Source organism: Carcharodon carcharias (assembly GCF_017639515.1).
Source record: "Carcharodon carcharias isolate sCarCar2 chromosome X unlocalized genomic scaffold, sCarCar2.pri SUPER_X_unloc_2, whole genome shotgun sequence".
NCBI classification, from domain to species: Eukaryota; Metazoa; Chordata; class Chondrichthyes; order Lamniformes; family Lamnidae; genus Carcharodon; species Carcharodon carcharias.
In genome coordinates this window covers 114459-132991 of record NW_024470875.1, presented here as the reverse complement: position 1 = coordinate 132991, position 18533 = coordinate 114459, and the positions used below count along the sequence as shown (strand labels likewise).

Genomic DNA, 18533 nt, shown 5'->3' with positions numbered 1-18533 from the left:
ATCCACAACATTCAGACTCTACCCTCGCTGCCCAGATTACCTCACACAGACGGAGGCCGAGTGAGTGACAGCAGAGAGTCCACAACGTTCAGAATCTACCCTCGCTGCCCAGTTATCTCACACACAGGGAGGCAGAGCGAGTGACAGCAGAGAGTCCACAACATTCAGACTCTACCCTCGCTGTCCAGTTATCTCACACAGAGGGAGGCAGAGTGAGTGACAGCAGAGAGTCCACAACGTTCAGACTCTACCCTCGCTGCCCAGTTACCTCACACAGAGGGAGGCAGAGTGAGTGACAGCAGAGAGTCCACAACGTTCAGACTCTACCCTCGCTGCCCAGTTAACTCACACGGAGGGAGGCAGAGTGAGTGACAGCAGAGAGTCCACAACGTTCAGACTCTACCCTCCCTGCCCAGTTACCTCACACAGAGGGAGGCAGAGCGAGTGACAGCAGAGAGTCCACAACGTTCAGACTTTACCCTCGCTGCCCAGTTACCTCACACAGAGGGAGGCAGAGTGAGTGACAGCAGAGAGTCCACAACGTTCAGACTCTACCCTCGCTGCCCAGTTACCTCACACAGAGGGAGGCAGAGTGAGTGACAGCAGAGAGTCCACAACGTTCAGACTTTACCCTCGCTGCCCAGTTACCTCACCCTCTGCCCCCTGACAGAGAGGGAATGCCTCCGAGCGACCGGAAACTCACCTCTGAAACAACCACACAGTCCCCTCCATGAAGGCGAATTTAGTTTGGGATTGTGGCGACTGGGGGTGTGGGATCCGGGATCAGATATTCAGCCAATCCCTGGAGTCAGGCCTGGGATAACTGAGAGGTCCAAAGGAGATGAGTTCAGATCTGCGCGCCCCCCCCGCCACACCCAACACGGCAGCTGGTGGAATTTAATTTCACAAGATAAACCTGGGCCATAACAACTGTCGATTGTTGTAGAAAAAAAAACCCATCTAGAAACTAGCAGCAGGCCATTCGGCCCTTTGAGCCTGCTCTACCTTTCAGTATGACCATGGCTGATCCCCTACCTCAACGCCATATTCCCACTTTCTCTCCGTACCCCTTCATGACCCTAACATCCAAAAAAAAATTGTCAATTTCTTTCTTGAGTGTACTGAGTGACTGGGGCCTCCACAGCCTCCTGAGGTAGAGAATTCCACAGGTTCACCACCCTCTGAGTGAAGACCTTTCTCTGATCTCAGTGCGAAATGTCCTACCCCGTACCCTGAGACTGTGGCCCCTGGTTCTGGACCCTCCCAACCAGGGGAAACATCCTCCCTGCATCTAGTCTGTCTGGCACTGTTAGAATTTTATACGTTTCAATCAGATCCCCTCTCATTCTTCTAAACTCTAGTGAAGACAGGCCCAGTCGGACCAATCCCTCCTCATACGACAGGCCCGGTATCAGCCTAGTGAACCTTCCCTGCTCTCCCTCCGGGGCAAGTATATCCTTCCTTAGGTAGGGAGACCAAAACTGCAGGCAGTACTCCAGGTGTGGTCTCACCAAGGCTCCTGTACAGCTGCAGTAATAACCGGTTCACCAATGCCCCTGTAGGGAGGCAAACCTGCCTTCCTCACCCTGGTCTGGCCCTCACCACCCCACCCCGCCCCCCTCCAACCCCAACCCCGGTCCAGCCCTTAACACGTGACTCCAGACCACCCCGCGCCCACCCCAGCGACGTGCTTGACTTTTTAACAGCCCCTCAGAAAATGGCAGAGCGAGATGCCTCAAATGGAAGGGGTAATTAGGGAAGGGTAACCAATGCTGGCCCACTCAGCGACGCGAATGAATAAACGTGTAAGGAGGTTGTGTGTGTGCGTGTGTGTGCGCGTGCGTGCGTGCGTGCCCGCTCATTCTCGGTGTTCCCCTCATGCTCGGTGGTGCCTTTCAGCCATAAGGTGCGAGTGCTGGGTTTTAATGTTCTCTTTTCTCTTCTCTCCCCCTCCTCCTCCTCCTCTCCCGGGCAGTCTGCACCTCACCACCTTCTGCCTGCAGTACCCACCGCCTGTGGTCGCCTGCGTCTGCATTCACCTGGCCTGCAAATGGTCAAACTGGGAGATCCCAGTGTCCACAGACGGCAAGAATTGGTGGGAGTACGTGGACCCGACTGTCACACTGGAGTTGCTGGACGGTGAGTCCGCGTTGTGGGGGTAGCGGAACACCTGAGGCTGGGGAGTGGTGGGGGGGGGGGAGGTGGGGGGTGGGTGCAAGGGAGGAGCAGGAGGGAGGGACCCCCATATCAGACTGTCGAAACCCACGTCCTGCAGCCCAGCAACTACACAATAAAGCCCCCTCTACACCGTCCCCATCAAACACTCCCAGGGCAGGTACAGCACGGGGTTAGATACAGAGTAAACCTCCCTCTACACTGTCCCCATCAAACACTCCCAGGACAGGTACAGCACGGCGTTAGATAGAGAGTAAATCTCCCTCTACACTGTCCCCATCAAACACTCCCAGGACAGGTACAGCACGGGGTTAGATACAGAGTAAAGCTCCCTCTACACCGTCCCCATCAAACACTTCCAGGACAGGTACAGCACGGCGTTAGATAGAGAGTAAATCTCCCTCTACGCCGTCCCCATCAAACACTCCCAGGACAGGTACAGCACGGGGTTAGATACAGAGTAAAGCTCCGTCTACATTGTCCCCATCAAACACTCCCAGGACAGGTACAGCACGGGGTTAGATACAGAGTAAAGCTCCGTCTACATTGTCCCCATCAAACACTCCCAGGACAGGTACAGCACGGGGTTAGATACAGAGTAAAGCTCCCTCTACACTGTCCCCATCAAACACTCCCAGGACAGGTACAGCACGGGGTTAGATACACTGGTCTGCAGACTGGGAATAGCCAATCCCCAGCTGAGTTTCGAGCTGTCCGTATGGCCCTCCTGTGGAAGGGGTTGCGTCTCTGTCTCAGTCCGGATCTTCTCGGCTTGTCCACCCTGTTTGTGTTGTCCTTTAATCCTGCCCCTGGTGGGGGTTGGTGTGTTTCTCCTGCAGGTCTGACCCATGAGTTCCTGCAGATTCTTGAGAAGACTCCCAACAGGCTGAAGCGGATCAAAAACTGGCGGGTAAGGCTGCTTGAATCTGTTTGGTGAGGCGGTGGGGGTCGCTGTGTCCGCACTCCCACGGCAGTGCCTTTTATTTAAGGCGATTTGCGCAGTGAGTCATTGCGATCTTGCCAGAGGTACAGGCGCCATCGATGGAAGGTCTCCTTCAAGCAGAGAGGGTGCGGAGGGAGATTTACCAGAACGGGACCCCTGCGGGGGAGGATGAGGGGACTTCAGTTCACGTGGAGGGACAGGAGAAGCTGGGATTGTTCTCCTTAGAGCAGAGAAGGCTAAGGGAGGGACGGGGGGGGGGAGAATGAATTGAGACGTTCAAAATCATGAAGTGGGGGTGTTTGGGTAGAGTAGAGAGGGAGAGACTGTTTCCAGTGGTGGGAGGGTCGGTAACCAGAGGGGACACAAATTGAAGAGAATCGGTAACAGAACCAGAGGGTGTGGGGGGGGAGATGAGGAGAATTATTGTTTATAAACACAGCGAGTTGTTGTGATCTGGAAGGCGCTGCCTGAAAGGGCGGTGGAAGCAGATTCAATAGGAACTTTCCAAAGGGAGGGGGAATCGAATAAATACGCGAAGGGGGGAGTTTACAGATATATGGGGGAGAGAGCGGGATGAGCAGGGGGGAGAGAGAGCGGGACGAGCAGGGGGAGAGAGCGGGACGAGCAGGAGGAGAAAGCGGGATGCGCAGTGGGGGAGGGAGTGGGATGAGCAGTGGGGTGGGAGCGGCATGAGCAGGGGGGGGAGAGAGCAGGACGCGCAGTGGAGGGGGAGAGAGTGGGACAAGCAGGAGGAGAGAGCGGGACGCGCAGTGGAGGGGGAGAGAGCGGGACAAGGGGGGGAGAGAGCGGGACGAGCTGGGGGGGAGAGGGCAGGATGAGCGGTTGTGGGGGAGAGGGCAGGACGAGCGATGGGGGGGGAGAGAGCGGGACGAGCAGTGGAGGGGGGGGAGAGAGCGGAACGAGCAGGGGGGGAGAGAGGGCGGGACGAGCAGGGGGGCAGAGAGCAGGATAAGCAGTGGAAGGGGGGAGAGAGCGGGACAAGCAGGGGGGAGAGAGCGGGATGCGCAGTGGAGGGGGGGAGAGTGGGATGAGCGGGGGCGAGAGAGCGGGATGAGCAGTGGAGGGAGGGAGAGCGGGATGAGCGAGGGGGAGAGAGCAGGATAAGCAGTGGAAGGGGGGAGAGAGCGGGACGCGCAGTGGAGGGAGGGAGAGTGGGATGAGCGGGGGGGAGAGAGTAGGACGCGCAGTGGAGGGAGGGAGAGTGGGATGAGCGGGGGGGAGAGAGCGGGATGAGCAGTGGAGGGAGGGAGAGCGGGATGAGCGGGGAGGAGAGAGTGGGATGAGCAGTGGAGGGAGGGAGAGCGGGATGAGCAGTGGAGGGAGGGAGAGTGGGATGAGCGGGGGAGAGAGTGGGATGAGCGGGGGGGAGAGAGCGGGACGCGCAGTGGAGGGAGGGAGAGTGGGATGAGCGGGGGGGAGAGAGTGGGATGAGCAGTGGAGGGAGGGAGAGCGGGATGAGCAGTGGAGGGAGGGAGAGTGGGATGAGCAGTGGAGGGAGGGAGAGCGGGATGAGCAGTGGAGGGAGGGAGAGTGGGATGAGCAGTGGAGGGAGGGAGAGTGGGATGAGCGGGGGAGAGAGTGGGATGAGCGGGGGGGAGAGAGCGGGACGCGCAGTGGAGGGAGGGAGAGTGGGATGAGCGGGGGGGAGAGAGCGGGATGAGCAGTGGAGGGAGGGAGAGTGGGATGAGCGGGGGGGAGAGAGCGGGATGAGCAGTGGAGGGAGGGAGAGCGGGATGAGCGGGGAGGAGAGAGTGGGATGAGCAGTGGAGGGAGGGAGAGCGGGATGAGCAGTGGAGGGAGGGAGAGTGGGATGAGCGGGGGAGAGAGTGGGATGAGCGGGGGGGAGAGAGCGGGACGCGCAGTGGAGGGAGGGAGAGTGGGATGAGCGGGGGGGAGAGAGCGGGATGAGCAGTGGAGGGAGGGAGAGCGGGATGAGCGGGGAGGAGAGAGCGGGATGAGCAGGGGAGGGAGGGAGAGAGAGTGGGATGAGCGGGGGGGAGAGAGTGGGATGAGCGGGGGAGAGAGTGGGATGAGCGGGGGAGAGAGTGGGATGAGCGGGGGGAGAGAGCGGGATGAGCAGTGGAGGGAGGGAGAGCGGGGGGGAGAGAGCGGGATGAGCAGTGGAGGGAGGGAGAGCGGGATGAGCGGGGGGGAGAGAGTGGGATGAGCGGGGGAGAGAGCGGGATGAGCAGGGGGGAGAGAGCGGGATGAGCAGTGGAGGGAGGGAGAGCGGGATGAGCGGGGGGGAGAGAGCGGGATGAGCAGTGGAGGGAGGGAGAGCGGGATGAGCAGTGGAGGGAGGGAGAGCGGGATGAGCGGGGAGGAGAGAGTGGGATGAGCAGGGGAGGGAGGGAGAGTGGGATGAGCGGGGGGGAGAGAGTGGGATGAGCGGGGGGAGAGAGCGGGATGAGCAGTGGAGGGAGGGAGAAGAGCGGGATGAGCAGGGGAGGGAGGGAGAGTGGGATGAGCGGGGGGGAGAGTGGGATGAGCGGGGGGAGAGAGCGGGACGAGCTGGGGGGAGAGAGTGGGACGAGAGCGGGACGCGCAGTGGGGGGGGGGAGCGTGGGGAACAATTAGACCTTTCTAAGCAGCGCGGTGGGTGGGGTGGGTTGTACGAGGCCCCGTCACTGACGTGCGTTCTTGTTTCAGGCCTGCCAGGCGGCCAAGAAGCCGAGGGTGGAGGGTCAGGGCCCGGAGGAGGGACACCCAGCGCCCGGCTTGGCGACACCCTCATCGTCAGCGTCGGCGGCTGACAGCGCCTTCTCCGAGCTGATGAGCATCGTGGCCTCGAGCGTGAGCGGAGGAGGGGTCGGCCCACCGCAGCCCGGCACCTCCCGGCCCTGGCCGCAGCTGGGCGGCGGCGGGGGGGAGGAGGAGGAGGAGGAGGAGCAGCAGCAGAGCGGGGAGGCGGGGCACGGCGCGGCCCAGCGGAACGGCAGCAAGTGTCCAGCGGCGGCGGCGCCAGCGGGCCCCATGCGGGTGAGCCTGAGCGAGTACCGAGCCAAGCACGCCGAGGAGCTGGCCTCTCAGAAGCGTAAGCTGGAGAGCCTGGAGGCCAGCGTCAGGGAGGACTACGCTTCGGCCGCCCAGGCCCTGCTGGAGCAGCAGAAGGTGAGGGACAGGAAGCCCCGGGACGCTCACCACCCCCTCCCCATCCGCATCCGCCTCCCGGTGACGGACGCCGGCGAGGAGCAGCTCCGGGTGAGGATCAAGGTGCCGGCGGAGGGGGAGGGGGGCGAGGAGGGCCGGAGCCGGCACGCGGGGCCCCGGGACAAGAGGAAGGACCAGGCCTCCAACCACCACCACCACCACCACCACAGGCACCGGCACCACCACCACCACCACCACCACCAGCAGCACCAGCAGCAGCATCACCACGGCCGGCACGCCCCCTCTGGTAGGAGGGAGGAGGCGCGCCGGCGGCTGCCGAGGGAGGAGGAGACGGCTGCCTCGGCGCTCGGCCATCACCGGCAGCAGCAGCAGCAGAGGCCTGGCAAGCCGGCAAAGGCCAGCGCCGCCGCCGCCGCCGCCCCCCCCTCCTCCTCCTCCTCCTCCTCCTCCACCTCCACCTCCTCCTCCTCCTCCGCCCGCTTCAACACCAGCGTCCTGGACCTTCCGTTCCCCCCGCCGGGGCTGCCGGACAAGGAGGCCAACGGCCACGGGGGGCCCCCCAAGCCGGGCAAGGGGCCCTTCACCGAGCACAGCCACTACCAGGACACCTTCGACATGCTGGAGTCGCTGCTCAGCGCCCAGGGGATGCCTCCCGCCCCCCAGCCCCGCTTCAGCTTCCTGCCGGCTGCCCCCCTGGCTTCCCGGGTCCCCCCTCCCCTGCCCGCCGAGCCCCCCCCACCCTTACCCCCACTCCCCCCCAAGTGAGAAACCACGGGGGGAGGGGCAGGGGGAGGGGCTGGGGCTGGGAAAGAAAGGGGGGGTGGGGGGGGGGGGGGGGGGGGGGGGGGGGCAGCAATCAAACACTTCACCGTTACCCGGGTGGCTGTCAGCGCCAGAGTGAGTGAGTGTGGAACGTGTGTCCCCTCCCCCTCGTCCCCCTCCCCCTCGTCCCCCTCCCCCTCGTCACCCTCCCCCTCCCCCTCGTCCCCCTCCCCCTCGTCCCCCTCCCCCTCCCCCTCGTCCCCTCCCCCTCGTCCCCCTCCCCCTCGTCACCCTCCCCCTCCCCCTCGTCCCCTCCCCCTCGTCACCCTCCCCCTCCCCCTCGTCCCCCTCCCCCTCATCCCCCTCCCCCTCGTCCCCCTCCCCCTCGTCACCCTCCCCCTCCCCCTCGTCCCCCTCCCCCTCCTCCCCCTCGTCCCCTCCCCCTCGTCCCCTCCCCCTCGTCCCCTCCCCCTCGTCCCCTCCCCCTCGTCCCCTCCCCCTCGTCGCCTCCCCCTCGTCGCCTCCCCCTCGTCGCCTCCCCCTCGTCCCCCTCCCCCTCGTCCCCCTCCCCCTCGTCCCCTCCCCCTCCCACTCCTCCCCCTCGTCCCCTCCCCCTCCCACTCCTCCCCCTCCCACTCCTCCCCCTCCCCCTCGTCCCCCTCCCCCTCCCCCCTCCCCCTCCCCCTCGTCCCCCTCCCCCTCGTCCCCTCCCCCTCGTCCCCCTCCCCCTCGTCCCCCTCCCCCTCCCCTCGTCCCCTCCCCCTTCCCCTCGTCCCCTCCCCCTTCCCCTCGTCCCCTCCCCTTCCCCTCGTCCCCTCCCCTTCCCCTCGTCCCCTCCCCTTCCCCTCGTCCCCTCCCCCTCATCCCCTCCCCCTCGTCCCCCTCCTCCTCGTCCCCTCCCCCTCGTCCCCCTCCCCCTCCTCCACCTTGTCCCCTCCCCCTCCCCCTCGTCCCCTCCCCTTCCCCTCGTCCCCCTCCTCATCCCCCTCCCACTCCTCCACCTCGTCCCCTCCCCCTTCCCCTCGTCCCCCTCCCCCTCCTCGTCCCCTCCCCCTCCTCGTCCCCTCCCCCTCCTCGTCCCCTCCCCCTCCTCGTCCCCTCCCCCTCCTTGTCCCCCTCCCCCTCCTCCTCCTCCACCTCGGCCCCTCCCCCTCCTCTTCCTCCACCTCGGCCCCTCCCCCTCCTCGGCCCCTCCCCCTCCTCCAACTCAGCCCCTCCCCCTCCTCCAACTCGGCCCCTCCACCTCGTCCCCCTCCTCCACCTCGTCCCCTCCCCCTCCTCCACCTCGTCCCCCTCCACCTCCTCCACCTCGTCCCCCTCCCCCTCCTCCACCTCATCCAACTCCTCCTCTCCGCCCCCTCCTCCAACTCCCCCTCTCCGCCCCCTCCTCCAACTCCCCCTCCCCCCTTCGTCCAACTCCTCCTCCCCCGAGCCCACCTCAACCTCCCCCTCAGTCCGTGAAGCTGAGTTACAGGTCAGCCAGAGGAGGGCTCTGGGGGGTAACGGTAGGAAACGCGTCTTTGTTACGTCAGGTCTCTCTGCGCAGTCATCATCCAACTGAATGGTGGGAACAGGCTCGAGAGGGGCTGAATGGCCTCCTTTTTTCCAGTGTAACAGGCTCGAGGAGGGGGGGGCGGGGGTTGGGGCTGAATATCCCACCGTGCCTCCACCTCTTTTCATTGCCATGGGTTCTGGGGGGAGGTGAGTGAGTAGGGGGTTGTGGTGGGGGGGAGAGTTTGTTGCTGATTTTCAGCACCTCCTTGGCAGGTGGGGGGGAGGTTATGGTCTGGATTCTCCAGCTGCTCATGAGTGTTGAGGAGTGGATGTAGGGCAAGTGTTTCCTGCACAGAGCTAGGATGGCGGAGTTGGGTGGGGGGTGGTGGGGGAAGGGGGGGTTATATATTTGTGGTTGTGGTATTTACTGTTTCCACCCACCCCGCCCCGCCTCGCCCCTCAAAGCCGTGTGAATGTCCTAACTTATAGAGAAGTTACCGGCTGGTTAGTGAGAACATGCTCGGGAATGTTCACCAGGAGACTCTGCAGGACCTGAGTTCCCCTCACCACAGCCTCCCCACTCCCCCGTCTCACCCTCCCCACTCCCCCGTCTCACCCTCCCCACTCCCCCCCCGTCTCACCCTCCCCACTTCCCCACTCCCCCCTGTCTCACCCTCCCCGCTCCCCCCCGTCTCACCCTCCCCACTCCCCCGTCTCATCCTCCCCACTCCCCCCGTCTCACCCTCCCCACTTCCCCACTCCCCCCCGTCTCACCCTCCCCACTTCCCCACTCCCCCCGTCTCACCCTCCCCACTTCCCCACTCCCCCCCGTCTCACCCTCCCCACTTCCCCACTCCCCCCTGTCTCACCCTCCCCACTCCCACCTGTCTCACCCTCCCCACTCCCACCTGTCTCACCCTCCCCACTCCCCCCCGTCTCACCCTCCCCACTCCCCCCTGTCTCACCCTCCCCACTCCCACCTGTCTCACCCTCCCCACTCCCCCCCGTCTCACCCTCCCCACTCCCCCCCGTCTCACCCTCCCCACTCCCACCTGTCTCACCCTCCCCACTCCCCCCTGTCTCACCCTCCCCACTCCCCCCCCGTCTCACCCTCCCCACTCCCCCCTGTCTCACCCTCCCCACTCCCCCCCATCTCACCCTCCCCACTCCCCCCTGTCTCACCCTCCCCACTCCCCCGTCTCACCCTCCCCACTTCCCCACTCCCACCTGTCTCACCCTCCCCACTCCCCCACAACCCCCCAGTCGATAGTGTGACATGTTTGTGGCGCGCGTGTGTGTGTGTGTGTGTGTGTGCCTGCACATGCATGTGTTCGTGACACGTGTGTGTGTGTGTGTGAGAGAGAGAGAAGGGAACGAGAGCCCACAAAGAGTGAGCACTTTTTGTTTTTTTAAAAAAAAAAGGTCTAAAGAGTATTAAAGGAGGGTAGCAAAGCTGCCTCGATGCAGCACCCGTCAAGGGGCAGGTCCCTGCTGTCTGTCAGCTGACTTTAAACAGCTTTTAATCATCTTGTTGTCCTATCTCCCCCTCCCTCCCTCCCTCCCTCTCCCTCCCTCCCTCCCTCTCCCTCCCTCCCTCCCTCCCTCCCTTGTCCAGATACCAGTGTTCTTTCCCTGTGGACTCAGTGGTGTTCTGAGTGAGAGTCCACAGTTTGAGGGGTGGGGTTGTGGGGTGGGGGGTGGGGGTGGGGGGGGGGGTGCGGGGAAGCTGTACTGTGGAGTTGTACATACATTTTCGTATGAGATACAAAGATAACATGAACTCAGGTTTAGCAGCGTGGTCGGGATTTCGGGGATTATATATTGTGATAATGTTATTGAAGTTTACATTTTGCTGTACTTTGTTATATATAAAAAAAAACCCAAATGCTATATCTTATCCACTGGACAAGTTGTGGTGTGTTTTTTTACTGCTGGCGCCGGGAGACAGGACTGTTTGAGATGGGACACACACAGAGGAGAATGGATGGGCTGACATTAAGGCACGGTGAGGGGGAGAGAGAGAGAGAGAGAGAGAGAGGGGGTGGGGGGGGGGGGGCATTAAACAGACGGTGCCCCAATTGAGAAAGCTGCATCTTTATTTTAGCACAGGAATTTCCGCTACACGTTTTACCGACAGAGAGAGAGAGAGAGAGACAGGTTTTTTTCTCGTTTGTTTAAAAAAAAAAGAGAAACACATACAAAATAATTATCAACAATAACGTCAACAATGTTCGTTTGCCAGCCTCTCGCAGCCTGCGGTGGGGGGGGTGCGGGGGGAGGGGGGCTATACTATCCACGATGAGGAGTGTTAGCAGGAGGCAGCTGCTTCTCTCCCCACCACCGCCCCCCCCCCCCCCCCCCCCCAACCCCTTCAACAAGATCACGGCCGACCCTTCCACCTCCACTCCGCCTTCCCTGCCCTGTCCCCTGGGCTCCCTCAGCACCCTGTCGATCTCACAAGCGCCTGGTCATACTCGACGCCCCCATCCCCAAGAACCCACTCCCCTACCAACCGGGAGAGCCGGACCGGCTCTGGCTGCGCTCGCCAAGAGACAGGACCTGGGCTGAGACTGTCCCACAGCCTGTTCTGCTAACTAACGATGTGATGATTCTGGCGTTACAAACAAACAGGAGGCGGTGTAGAAACATTAGCCCTTTAGACACGGGTGTGTGGTGGCGGGGGGGGGTAGGGGGTGCGGGTGATACATGAAACGTCACCAGGCGTTCCCGCAGCCGTTCTTAAAGCAGGTACACGGGGGTGGGTGTACAGAGTGCGAGACACAATAAATACGCGACTGGTCAGACTCGGCTCCCAGGCTCCAGAACGAGGGGTGAGCATCCTGAATCATGCCCTGTTAATCCTACCCTCCCCTCCATGTGCCACCGGCTTTTACAAACCCTGCCTGGGTCGAATGAATGCACAATCCCATCAAGAAGATTCCTCCCCGTCCGACCCCAACATCGTGGATACAGAGCAGGGTGATTTATATCCCCTCCCAGCTTGCCCTGAGGTGGGGGTGACAGGGGGCAGGCTGAGGTCAGTATGTTCCCACCTCCCCATCATCCCCACCTCAGCCAGCTCAGGATTCTCAACGACAACGGCCAGCGGAGAATTGGGACCCAGAGCCCCTCGGTCTCCGGCCTGTCCCCGTGCAATAAACACACGCGTTCAGTCAGTCATCAGAGCCAGGGGTGAGAACAGTGTATGTAGGTGTGTGTGAGAGAGGGAGGGAGGTGAGAATACTGTGCGGGTGAGAACTGTGTGTAGGGTTGTGTGTGAGAGGGAGGGAGGTGAGAATACTGTGTGTGGGTGAGAACAGTGTGTAGGGGTGTGTGTGAGAGGGAGGGAGATGAGAATACTGTGTGTATGTAGGAGTGTGTGTGTGAGGGAGGGAGGTGAGAATATTGTGCGAATGTAGGTGTGAGAACTGTGTGTAGGGTTGTGTGTGAGAGGGAGGTGAGAATACTGTGCGGGTATAGGGGTACGAGAACTGTGTGTGAGGGAGGGAGGTGAGAATACTGTGTGGGTGTAGGAGTGAGAACTGTGTAGGGTCGTGTGTGAGAGGGAGGTGAGAATACTGTGCGGGTGTAGGGGTATGAAAATTGTGTGTGAGGGAGGGAGGTGAGAATACTGTGCGGGTGTAGGAGTGAGACTTGTGTAGGGTTGTGTGTGAGAGGGAGGTGAGAATACTGTGCGGGTGTAGGAGTGAGAACTGTGTAGGGTTGTGTGTGAGAGGGAGGTGAGAATACTGTGCGGGTGTAGGAGTGAGAACTGTGTAGGGTTGTGTGTGAGAGGGAGGTGAGAATACTGTGCGGGTGTAGGGGTATGAAAACTGTGTGTGAGGGAGGGAGGTGAGAATACTGTGCGGGTGTAGGAGTGAGAACTGTGTAGGGTTGTGTGTGAGAGGGAGGTGAGAATACTGTGCGGGTGTAGGAGTGAGAACTGTGTAGGGTTGTGTGTGAGAGGGAGGTGAGAATACTGTGCGGGTGTAGGGGTATGAAAACTGTGTGTGAGGGAGGGAGGTGAGAATACTGTGTGGGTGTAGGAGTGAGAACTGTGTAGGGTTGTGTGTGAGAGGGAGGTGAGAATACTGTGCGGGTGTAGGAGTGAGAACTGTGTAGGGTTGTGTGTGTGTGAGGGAGGTGAGAATACTGTGCGGGTGTAGGAGTGAGAACTGTGTAGGGTTGTGTGTGTGTGAGGGAGGTGAGAATACTGTGCGGGTGTAGGAGTGAGAACTGTGTAGGGTTGTGTGTGTGTGAGGGAGGTGAGAATACTGTGCAGGTGTAGGGTTGTGTGTGAGGGAGGTAAGATTACTGAGTGCGTAGGTGGCTGTGGATGAGGGTGGGTGGGTGGTTGGGAGGTGAGAACACAGTGGGGGGTAACGGCGGGGTTATGGCTGCGTGTGAGGACAGCAGGGGTATGAACACCGTGCGTGTGAGAACGCTGCAAGCGGAGGTCAGCGTTACAGAGGTTAGTTTTCCTCTCGGGGGTGGGGCTGTGGATTAGAGAGAGGGCGGGGGGGGGGTCATCCCCTGGGAACATCAACAGGAGTGGGACTGGAGCCTGACGGTGACAGTAATCCACCCTCCCTCTCCCACACACCCACCCACCCCGCCTGGATCAGGCAACCTGCTGTGGGACGACGGGGATATCGATCTCCAGGGTGGAGAGCCTGGAGCGCCGGGAGTAGGGGGCTGAGCCAAAGGTCTGGATGCTCTCGGGGTAGGAGCTGAGGGGCTGCCAGAAGGGGGAGGGCAGCGACTTGCAGGCACAGTACCAGAGGAAGAGGAGGGCAGAGGTGAGCAGTAGGCCGGCCGCGCTGCCCAGCGCCAGGTAGAGGGCCACGCCCAGGCTCCAGGAGGCGCTGTAGCGCCGGTTCAGCTCGGCCGTGTGGAAGACCACCCAGAGGGAAGGGGTGAAGGCGAGGGCGGCGGACAGGAGGTAGAGGGTTCCCGACACCAGGTGGCAGCCAGCGGTGTTCACCAGGCACTTCACCAGGTTGACGTTGGGGATCTTGGAGCTGCAGGCGGCATTGCACATGCCCATCAGGCAGAGGAGGGTGGCGGAGGACGCCAGCAGGAGGGCCAGGGGCAGGGCAAACTGCAGCACCCGCAGGTCCGGCTGGTCGAGGGTCCTGTACCAGCCGGCGTCGGTCAGGGCGCACTCGGACCGGCCCTCCAGCCGCACGCAGCGGGTCCACAGGCCGTCGGCCACGCTGACGTTCCGGTCGTTGCGGTTGGGGGAGTAGAGCCGCTGCAGGCGCCAGTGCGGCAGGAGCGTGGCCGCAAAGAGTCCCCCGGCGGAGGCCAGACCGCACAGCAGGGCCAGTACCGTGGCCGCGTGCAGGTCGTGGCACGCCATCGTCATACGACACCACCACACGCCGGCACCTGGACGGGGGAGAGGAGAGAGTAGTCAGGCACGGCGCAGAGAGAGAGAGACACCCACCCCCACCCTCCCCACCCCCGCGTCCGTACAGTGCGGCGCTCCCACAGCACTGACCCGCCCCGCGTCCGCACAGCACTCCCTCAGCGCTGACCCTCCCACAGTGCGGCTCTCCCTCAGCGCTGACCCTCCCACAGTGCGGCTCTCCCTCAGCGCTGACCCTCCGACAGTGTGGCTCTCCCTCAGCGCTGACACTCCGACAGTGCGGCGCTCCCTCAGCGCTGACTCTCCGACAGTGCGGCGCTCCCTCAGCGCTGACCCTCCCTCAGTGCGGCTCTCCCTCAGCGCTGACCCTCCCTCAGTGCGGCTCTCCCTCAACACCGACCCTCCGACAGTGCGGCGCTCCCTCAGCGCTGACCGTCCCACAGTGCGGCGCTCCCTCAGCGCTGACCCTCCGACAGTGCGGCGCTCCCTCAGCGCTGACCCTCCGACAGTGTGGCGCTCCTTCAGCGCTGACCCTCCGACAGTGCGGCGCTCCCTCAGCACTGACCCTCCGACAGTGCGGCGCTCCCTCAGCACTGACCCTCCGACAGTGCGGCGCTCCCACAGCGGCGCCAAGGGGGGGTGAGGGAGATGGGGGTGGGGCCAGGGGATGGTGTAGGAGATGGGGGCGGGGCCAGGTGTGGTGTGGGAGATGGGGGCGGGGCCAAGGAGGGTGCTGAGGGAGATGGGGGCAGGGCCAAGGGGGATGGTGAGGGAGATGGGGGTAGGGCCAAGGGGGATGGTGAGGGAGATGGGGCGGGGCCAAGGGGGATGGTGAGGGAGATGGGGCGGGGCCAAGGGGGATGGTGAGGGAGATGGGGCGGGGCCAAGGGGGTTGGTGAGGGAGATGGGGCGGGGCCAAGGGGGATAGTGAGGGAGATGGGGCGGGGCCAAGGGGGATAGTGAGGGAGATGGGGCGGGGCCAAGGGGGATAGTGAGGGAGATGGGGCGGGGCCAAGGGGGATAGTGAGGGAGATGGGGCGGGGCCAAGGGGGATAGTGAGGGAGATGGGGCGGGGCCAAGGGGGATAGTGAGGGAGATGGGGCGGGGCCAAGGGGGATAGTGAGGGAGATGGGGCGGGGCCAAGGGGGATAGTGAGGGAGATGGGGCGGGGCCAAGGGGGATAGTGAGGGAGATGGGGCGGGGCCAAGGGGGATAGTGAGGGAGATGGGGCGGGGCCAAGGGGGATAGTGAGGGAGATGGGGGCGGGGCCAAGGGGTCTGGTGTGAAGGTGATGGGGGGGGGCCAAGAGGAGTTGAGGGAGATGGGGGCGGGGCCAAGGGGAGCTGAGGGAGATGGAATCGGGGCCAAGGGGAGTTGAGGGAGATGGGGGCGGGGCCAAGGGGAGCTGAGGGAGATGGAATCGGGGCCAAGGGGAGTTGAGGGGGTTGGTGAGGTAGATAGGGGCGGAGCCTAGGGTAATGGTGAGGGTGATGGGGATGGGGCGGGGCCAAGGGGGGCATGGTGTGAAGGAGGTGGGGGCGTGTCCAAGAGGGTTGGTGTGAAGGAGGTGGGGGCGTGTCCAAGAGGGTTGGTGTGAAGGAGGTGGGGGCGTGTCCAAGAGGGTTGGTGTGAAGGAGGTGGGGGCGTGTCCAAGAGGGTTGGTGTGAAGGAGGTGGGGGCGTGTCCAAGAGGGTTGGTGTGAAGGAGATGGGGGTGTGTCCAAGGGGGGCTGGTGTGAAGGAGGTGGGGGCGTGTCCAAGAGGGTTGGTGTGAAGGAGGTGGGGGCGTGTCCAAGAGGGTAGGTGTGAAGGAGGTGGGGGCGTGTCCAAGAGGGTTGGTGTGAAGGAGGTGGGGGCGTGTCCAAGAGGGTTGGTGTGAAGGAGGTGGGGGCGTGTCCAAGAGGGTTGGTGTGAAGGAGGTGGGGGCGTGTCCAAGAGGGCTGGTGTGAAGGAGGTGGGGGCGTGTCCAAGAGGGTTGGTGTGAAGGAGGTGGGGGCGTGTCCAAGAGGGTAGGTGTGAAGGAGGTGGGGGCGTGTCCAAGAGGGTTGGTGTGAAGGAGGTGGGGGCGTGTCCAAGAGGGTTGGTGTGAAGGAGGTGGGGGCGTGTCCAAGAGGGTTGGTGTGAAGGAGGTGGGGGCATGTCCAAGAGGGTTGGTGTGAAGGAGGTGGGGGCGTGTCCAAGAGGGTTGGTGTGAAGGAGGTGGGGGCGTGTCCAAGAGGGTTGGTGTGAAAGAGATGGGGGTGGGGCCTAAGGTGCTGGAGTGAAGTAGATGGGGCGAGGCCAAGAGGGTTGGTGTGAAGGAGATGGGGGTGGGGCCAAGAGGGTTGGTGTGAAGGAGACGGGGGTGGGGCCAAGAGGGTTGGTGTGAAGGAGATGGGGCGGGGCCTAAGGGGCTGGTGTGAAAGATATGGGGCGGGGCCAAGGGGGGCGGTGTGAAGATGAGGCGGGGCCAAGGGGATTGAGGGAGATGGGGCGGAGCCAAGGGGAGTTGTGGGAGATGTAGGCGGGGCCAAGGGGAGTTGAGGGGGTTGGTGAGGTAGATAGGGGCGGTGCCCAGGGTGATGGGGGCGAGGCCAAGGGAGGCATGGTGTGAAGGAGATGGGGCGGGGCCAAGGGGTGATGTGTGGAGATGGGGGAGGGGTGGAGGGTGAAGGGGGAGGGGGAGGGTGACGGTGATGGGGGAGGGTAACGGGGAGGGTGGAGGAGGGGGAATAGGAGAGGGAGGGGTGGGGGAGATAGGGGGAGGGTGGGGGAGATAGGGCGAGGGCGGGGGGGGAGGGGGAGATAGGGCGAGGGCGGGGGGGGGAGGGTGAGGGAGGGAGGGGAAGGGGAGATAGGGGGAGGGTGAGGGAGGGAGGGGGAGAGAGGGGGAGGGTGAGGGAGGGAGGGGGAGAGAGGGCGAGGGAGGGAGGGAGGGGGAGAGAGGGCGAGGGAGGGAGGGAGAGGGAGAGATACCGCGCGAGGGAGGGAGGGAGAGGGAGAGATACCGCGCGAGGGAGGGAGGGAGAGGGAGAGATACCGCGCGAGGGAGGGAGGGAGGGGGAGAGATACCGCGCGAGGGAGGGAGGGAGGGGGAGAGAGGGCGAGGGAGGGAGGGGGAGGGAGAGAGGGCGAGGGAGGGAGGGAGGGGGAGAGAGGGCGAGGGAGGGAGGGAGAGGGAGAGATACCGCGCGAGGGAGAGAGGGCGAGGGAGGGAGAGAGGGCGAGGGAGAGAGGGCGAGGGAGAGGGGGAGAGAGAGAGGGCGAGGGAGGGGGAGAGAGAGAGGGCGAGGGAGGGGGAGATAGGGCGAGGGAGGGGGAGATAGGGCGAGGGAGGGGGAGATAGGGCGAGGGAGGGGGAGATAGGGCGAGGGAGGGGGAGATAGGGCGAGGGAGGGGGCGAGAGGGCGAGGGAGGGGGAGATAGGGCGAGGGAGGGGGCGAGAGGGCGAGGGAGGGGGCGAGAGGGCGAGGGAGGGGGCGAGAGGGCGAGGGAGGGGGCGAGAGGGCGAGGGAGGGGGCGAGAGGGCGAGGGAGGGGGCGAGAGGGCGAGGGAGGGGGCGAGGGAGGGAGGGAGGGGGCGAGGGAGGGGGCGAGGGAGGGGGCGAGAGGGCGAGGGAGGGGGGCGAGAGGGCGAGGGAGGGAGGGAGGGAGGGGGCGAGAGGGCGAGGGAGGGAGGGAGGGAGGGGGCGAGAGGGCGAGGGAGGGAGGGAGGGAGGGGGCGAGAGGGCGAGGGAGGGAGGGAGGGAGGGGGCGAGAGGGCGAGGGAGGGAGGGAGGGAGGGGGCGAGAGGGCGAGGGAGGAGGGAGGGAGGGGGCGAGAGGGCGAGGGAGGGAGGGAGGGAGGGGGCGAGAGGGCGAGGGAGGGAGGGAGGGAGGGGGCGAAGAGGGCGAGGGAGGGAGGGAGGGGGCGAGAGGGCGAGGGAGGGAGGGAGGGGCGAGGAGGGCGAGGGAGGGAGGGAGGGGGCGAGAGGGCGAGGGAGGGAGGGAGAGGGCGAGGGAGGGAGGGAGGGGGCGAGAGGGCGAGGGAGGGAGGGAGGGGGCGGTGAGGGCGAGGGAGGGAGGGAGGGGGCGGGAGGGCGAGGGAGGGAGGGAGGGGGCGGGAGGGCGAGGGAGGGAGGGAGGGGGCGGGAGGGCGAGGGAGGGAGGGAGGGGGCGGGAGGGCGAGGGAGGGAGGGAGGGGGCGGGAGGGCGAGGGAGGGAGCGAGAGGGCGAGGGAGGGAGGGAGGGGGCGAGAGGGCGAGGGAGGGAGGGAGGGGGCGAGAGGGCGAGGGAGGGAGGGAGGGGGCGAGAGGGCGAGGGAGGGAGGGAGGGGGCGAGAGGGCGAGGGAGGGAGGGAGGGGGCGAGAGGGCGAGGGAGGGAGGGAGGGGGCGAGAGGGCGAGGGAGGGAGGGAGGGGGCGAGAGGGCGAGGGAGGGAGGGAGGGGGCGAGAGGGCGAGGGAGGGAGGGAGGGGGCGAGAGGGCGAGGGAGGGGGAGGGAGCGAGAGGGCGAGGGAGGGGGAGAGGGAGCGAGAGAGGGGGAGAGAGAGCGAGAGGGCGAGGGAGGGGGAGAGAGAGAGGGCGAGGGAGGGGGAGAGAGAGAGGGCGAGGGAGGGGGAGAGAGAGAGGGCGAGGGAGGGGGAGAGAGGGCGAGGGAGGGAGGGAGGGGGCGATAGGGCGAGGGAGGGAGGGAGGGGAGG

General features: G+C 64.3%; 3 protein-coding genes across 3 annotated transcripts in view; 1 reads left to right on the top strand and 2 right to left on the bottom strand.

Annotated features, from left to right (window-relative positions):
• The window catches only part of LOC121275087 (cyclin-T1-like), a 54104-nt gene extending 45502 nt beyond the window's left edge, over positions 1-8602 (top strand). Inside the window, exons 5-8 of the mRNA XM_041182493.1 lie at positions 1976-2139; positions 3015-3085; positions 5789-6978; positions 8545-8602. Coding sequence (XP_041038427.1) covers positions 1976-2139; positions 3015-3085; positions 5789-6978; positions 8545-8602 — 1483 coding nt within the window. The remainder of the gene's footprint in view (positions 1-1975; positions 2140-3014; positions 3086-5788; positions 6979-8544) is intronic.
• A 2270-nt stretch (positions 8603-10872) lies between these two features.
• Positions 10873-13049, bottom strand: LOC121275091 (soluble scavenger receptor cysteine-rich domain-containing protein SSC5D-like). Its single transcript, XM_041182504.1, has 2 exons — positions 12743-13049; positions 10873-12620 (listed from the first exon to the last, which is right to left on the bottom strand). Exons 1-2 carry the CDS (start codon positions 13047-13049, stop codon positions 11680-11682), a joined length of 1248 nt encoding a protein of 415 aa, XP_041038438.1. The 3' UTR covers positions 10873-11679.
• cldn12 (claudin 12) lies at positions 12601-13893 on the bottom strand. The gene has a single exon (XM_041182505.1). The coding sequence runs from the start codon at positions 13872-13874 to the stop codon at positions 13128-13130; it is 747 nt and encodes a 248-aa protein (XP_041038439.1). The 5' UTR covers positions 13875-13893; the 3' UTR covers positions 12601-13127.
• Positions 13894-18533: the final 4640 nt, after the last annotated feature.

Coding starts and splice junctions, on each gene's coding strand:
- LOC121275091 (XM_041182504.1), bottom strand. CDS start 13,049: ATGTTCCCAGGGGATGACCCCCCCCCCGCCCTCTCTCTAATCCACAGC. Junction 12,621..12,742: donor ACACACACAACCCTACACAG/TTCTCACTCCTA, acceptor AACCCTACACAG/TTCTCACTCCTACACCCGCA.
- cldn12 (XM_041182505.1), bottom strand. CDS start 13,874: ATGACGATGGCGTGCCACGACCTGCACGCGGCCACGGTACTGGCCCTG.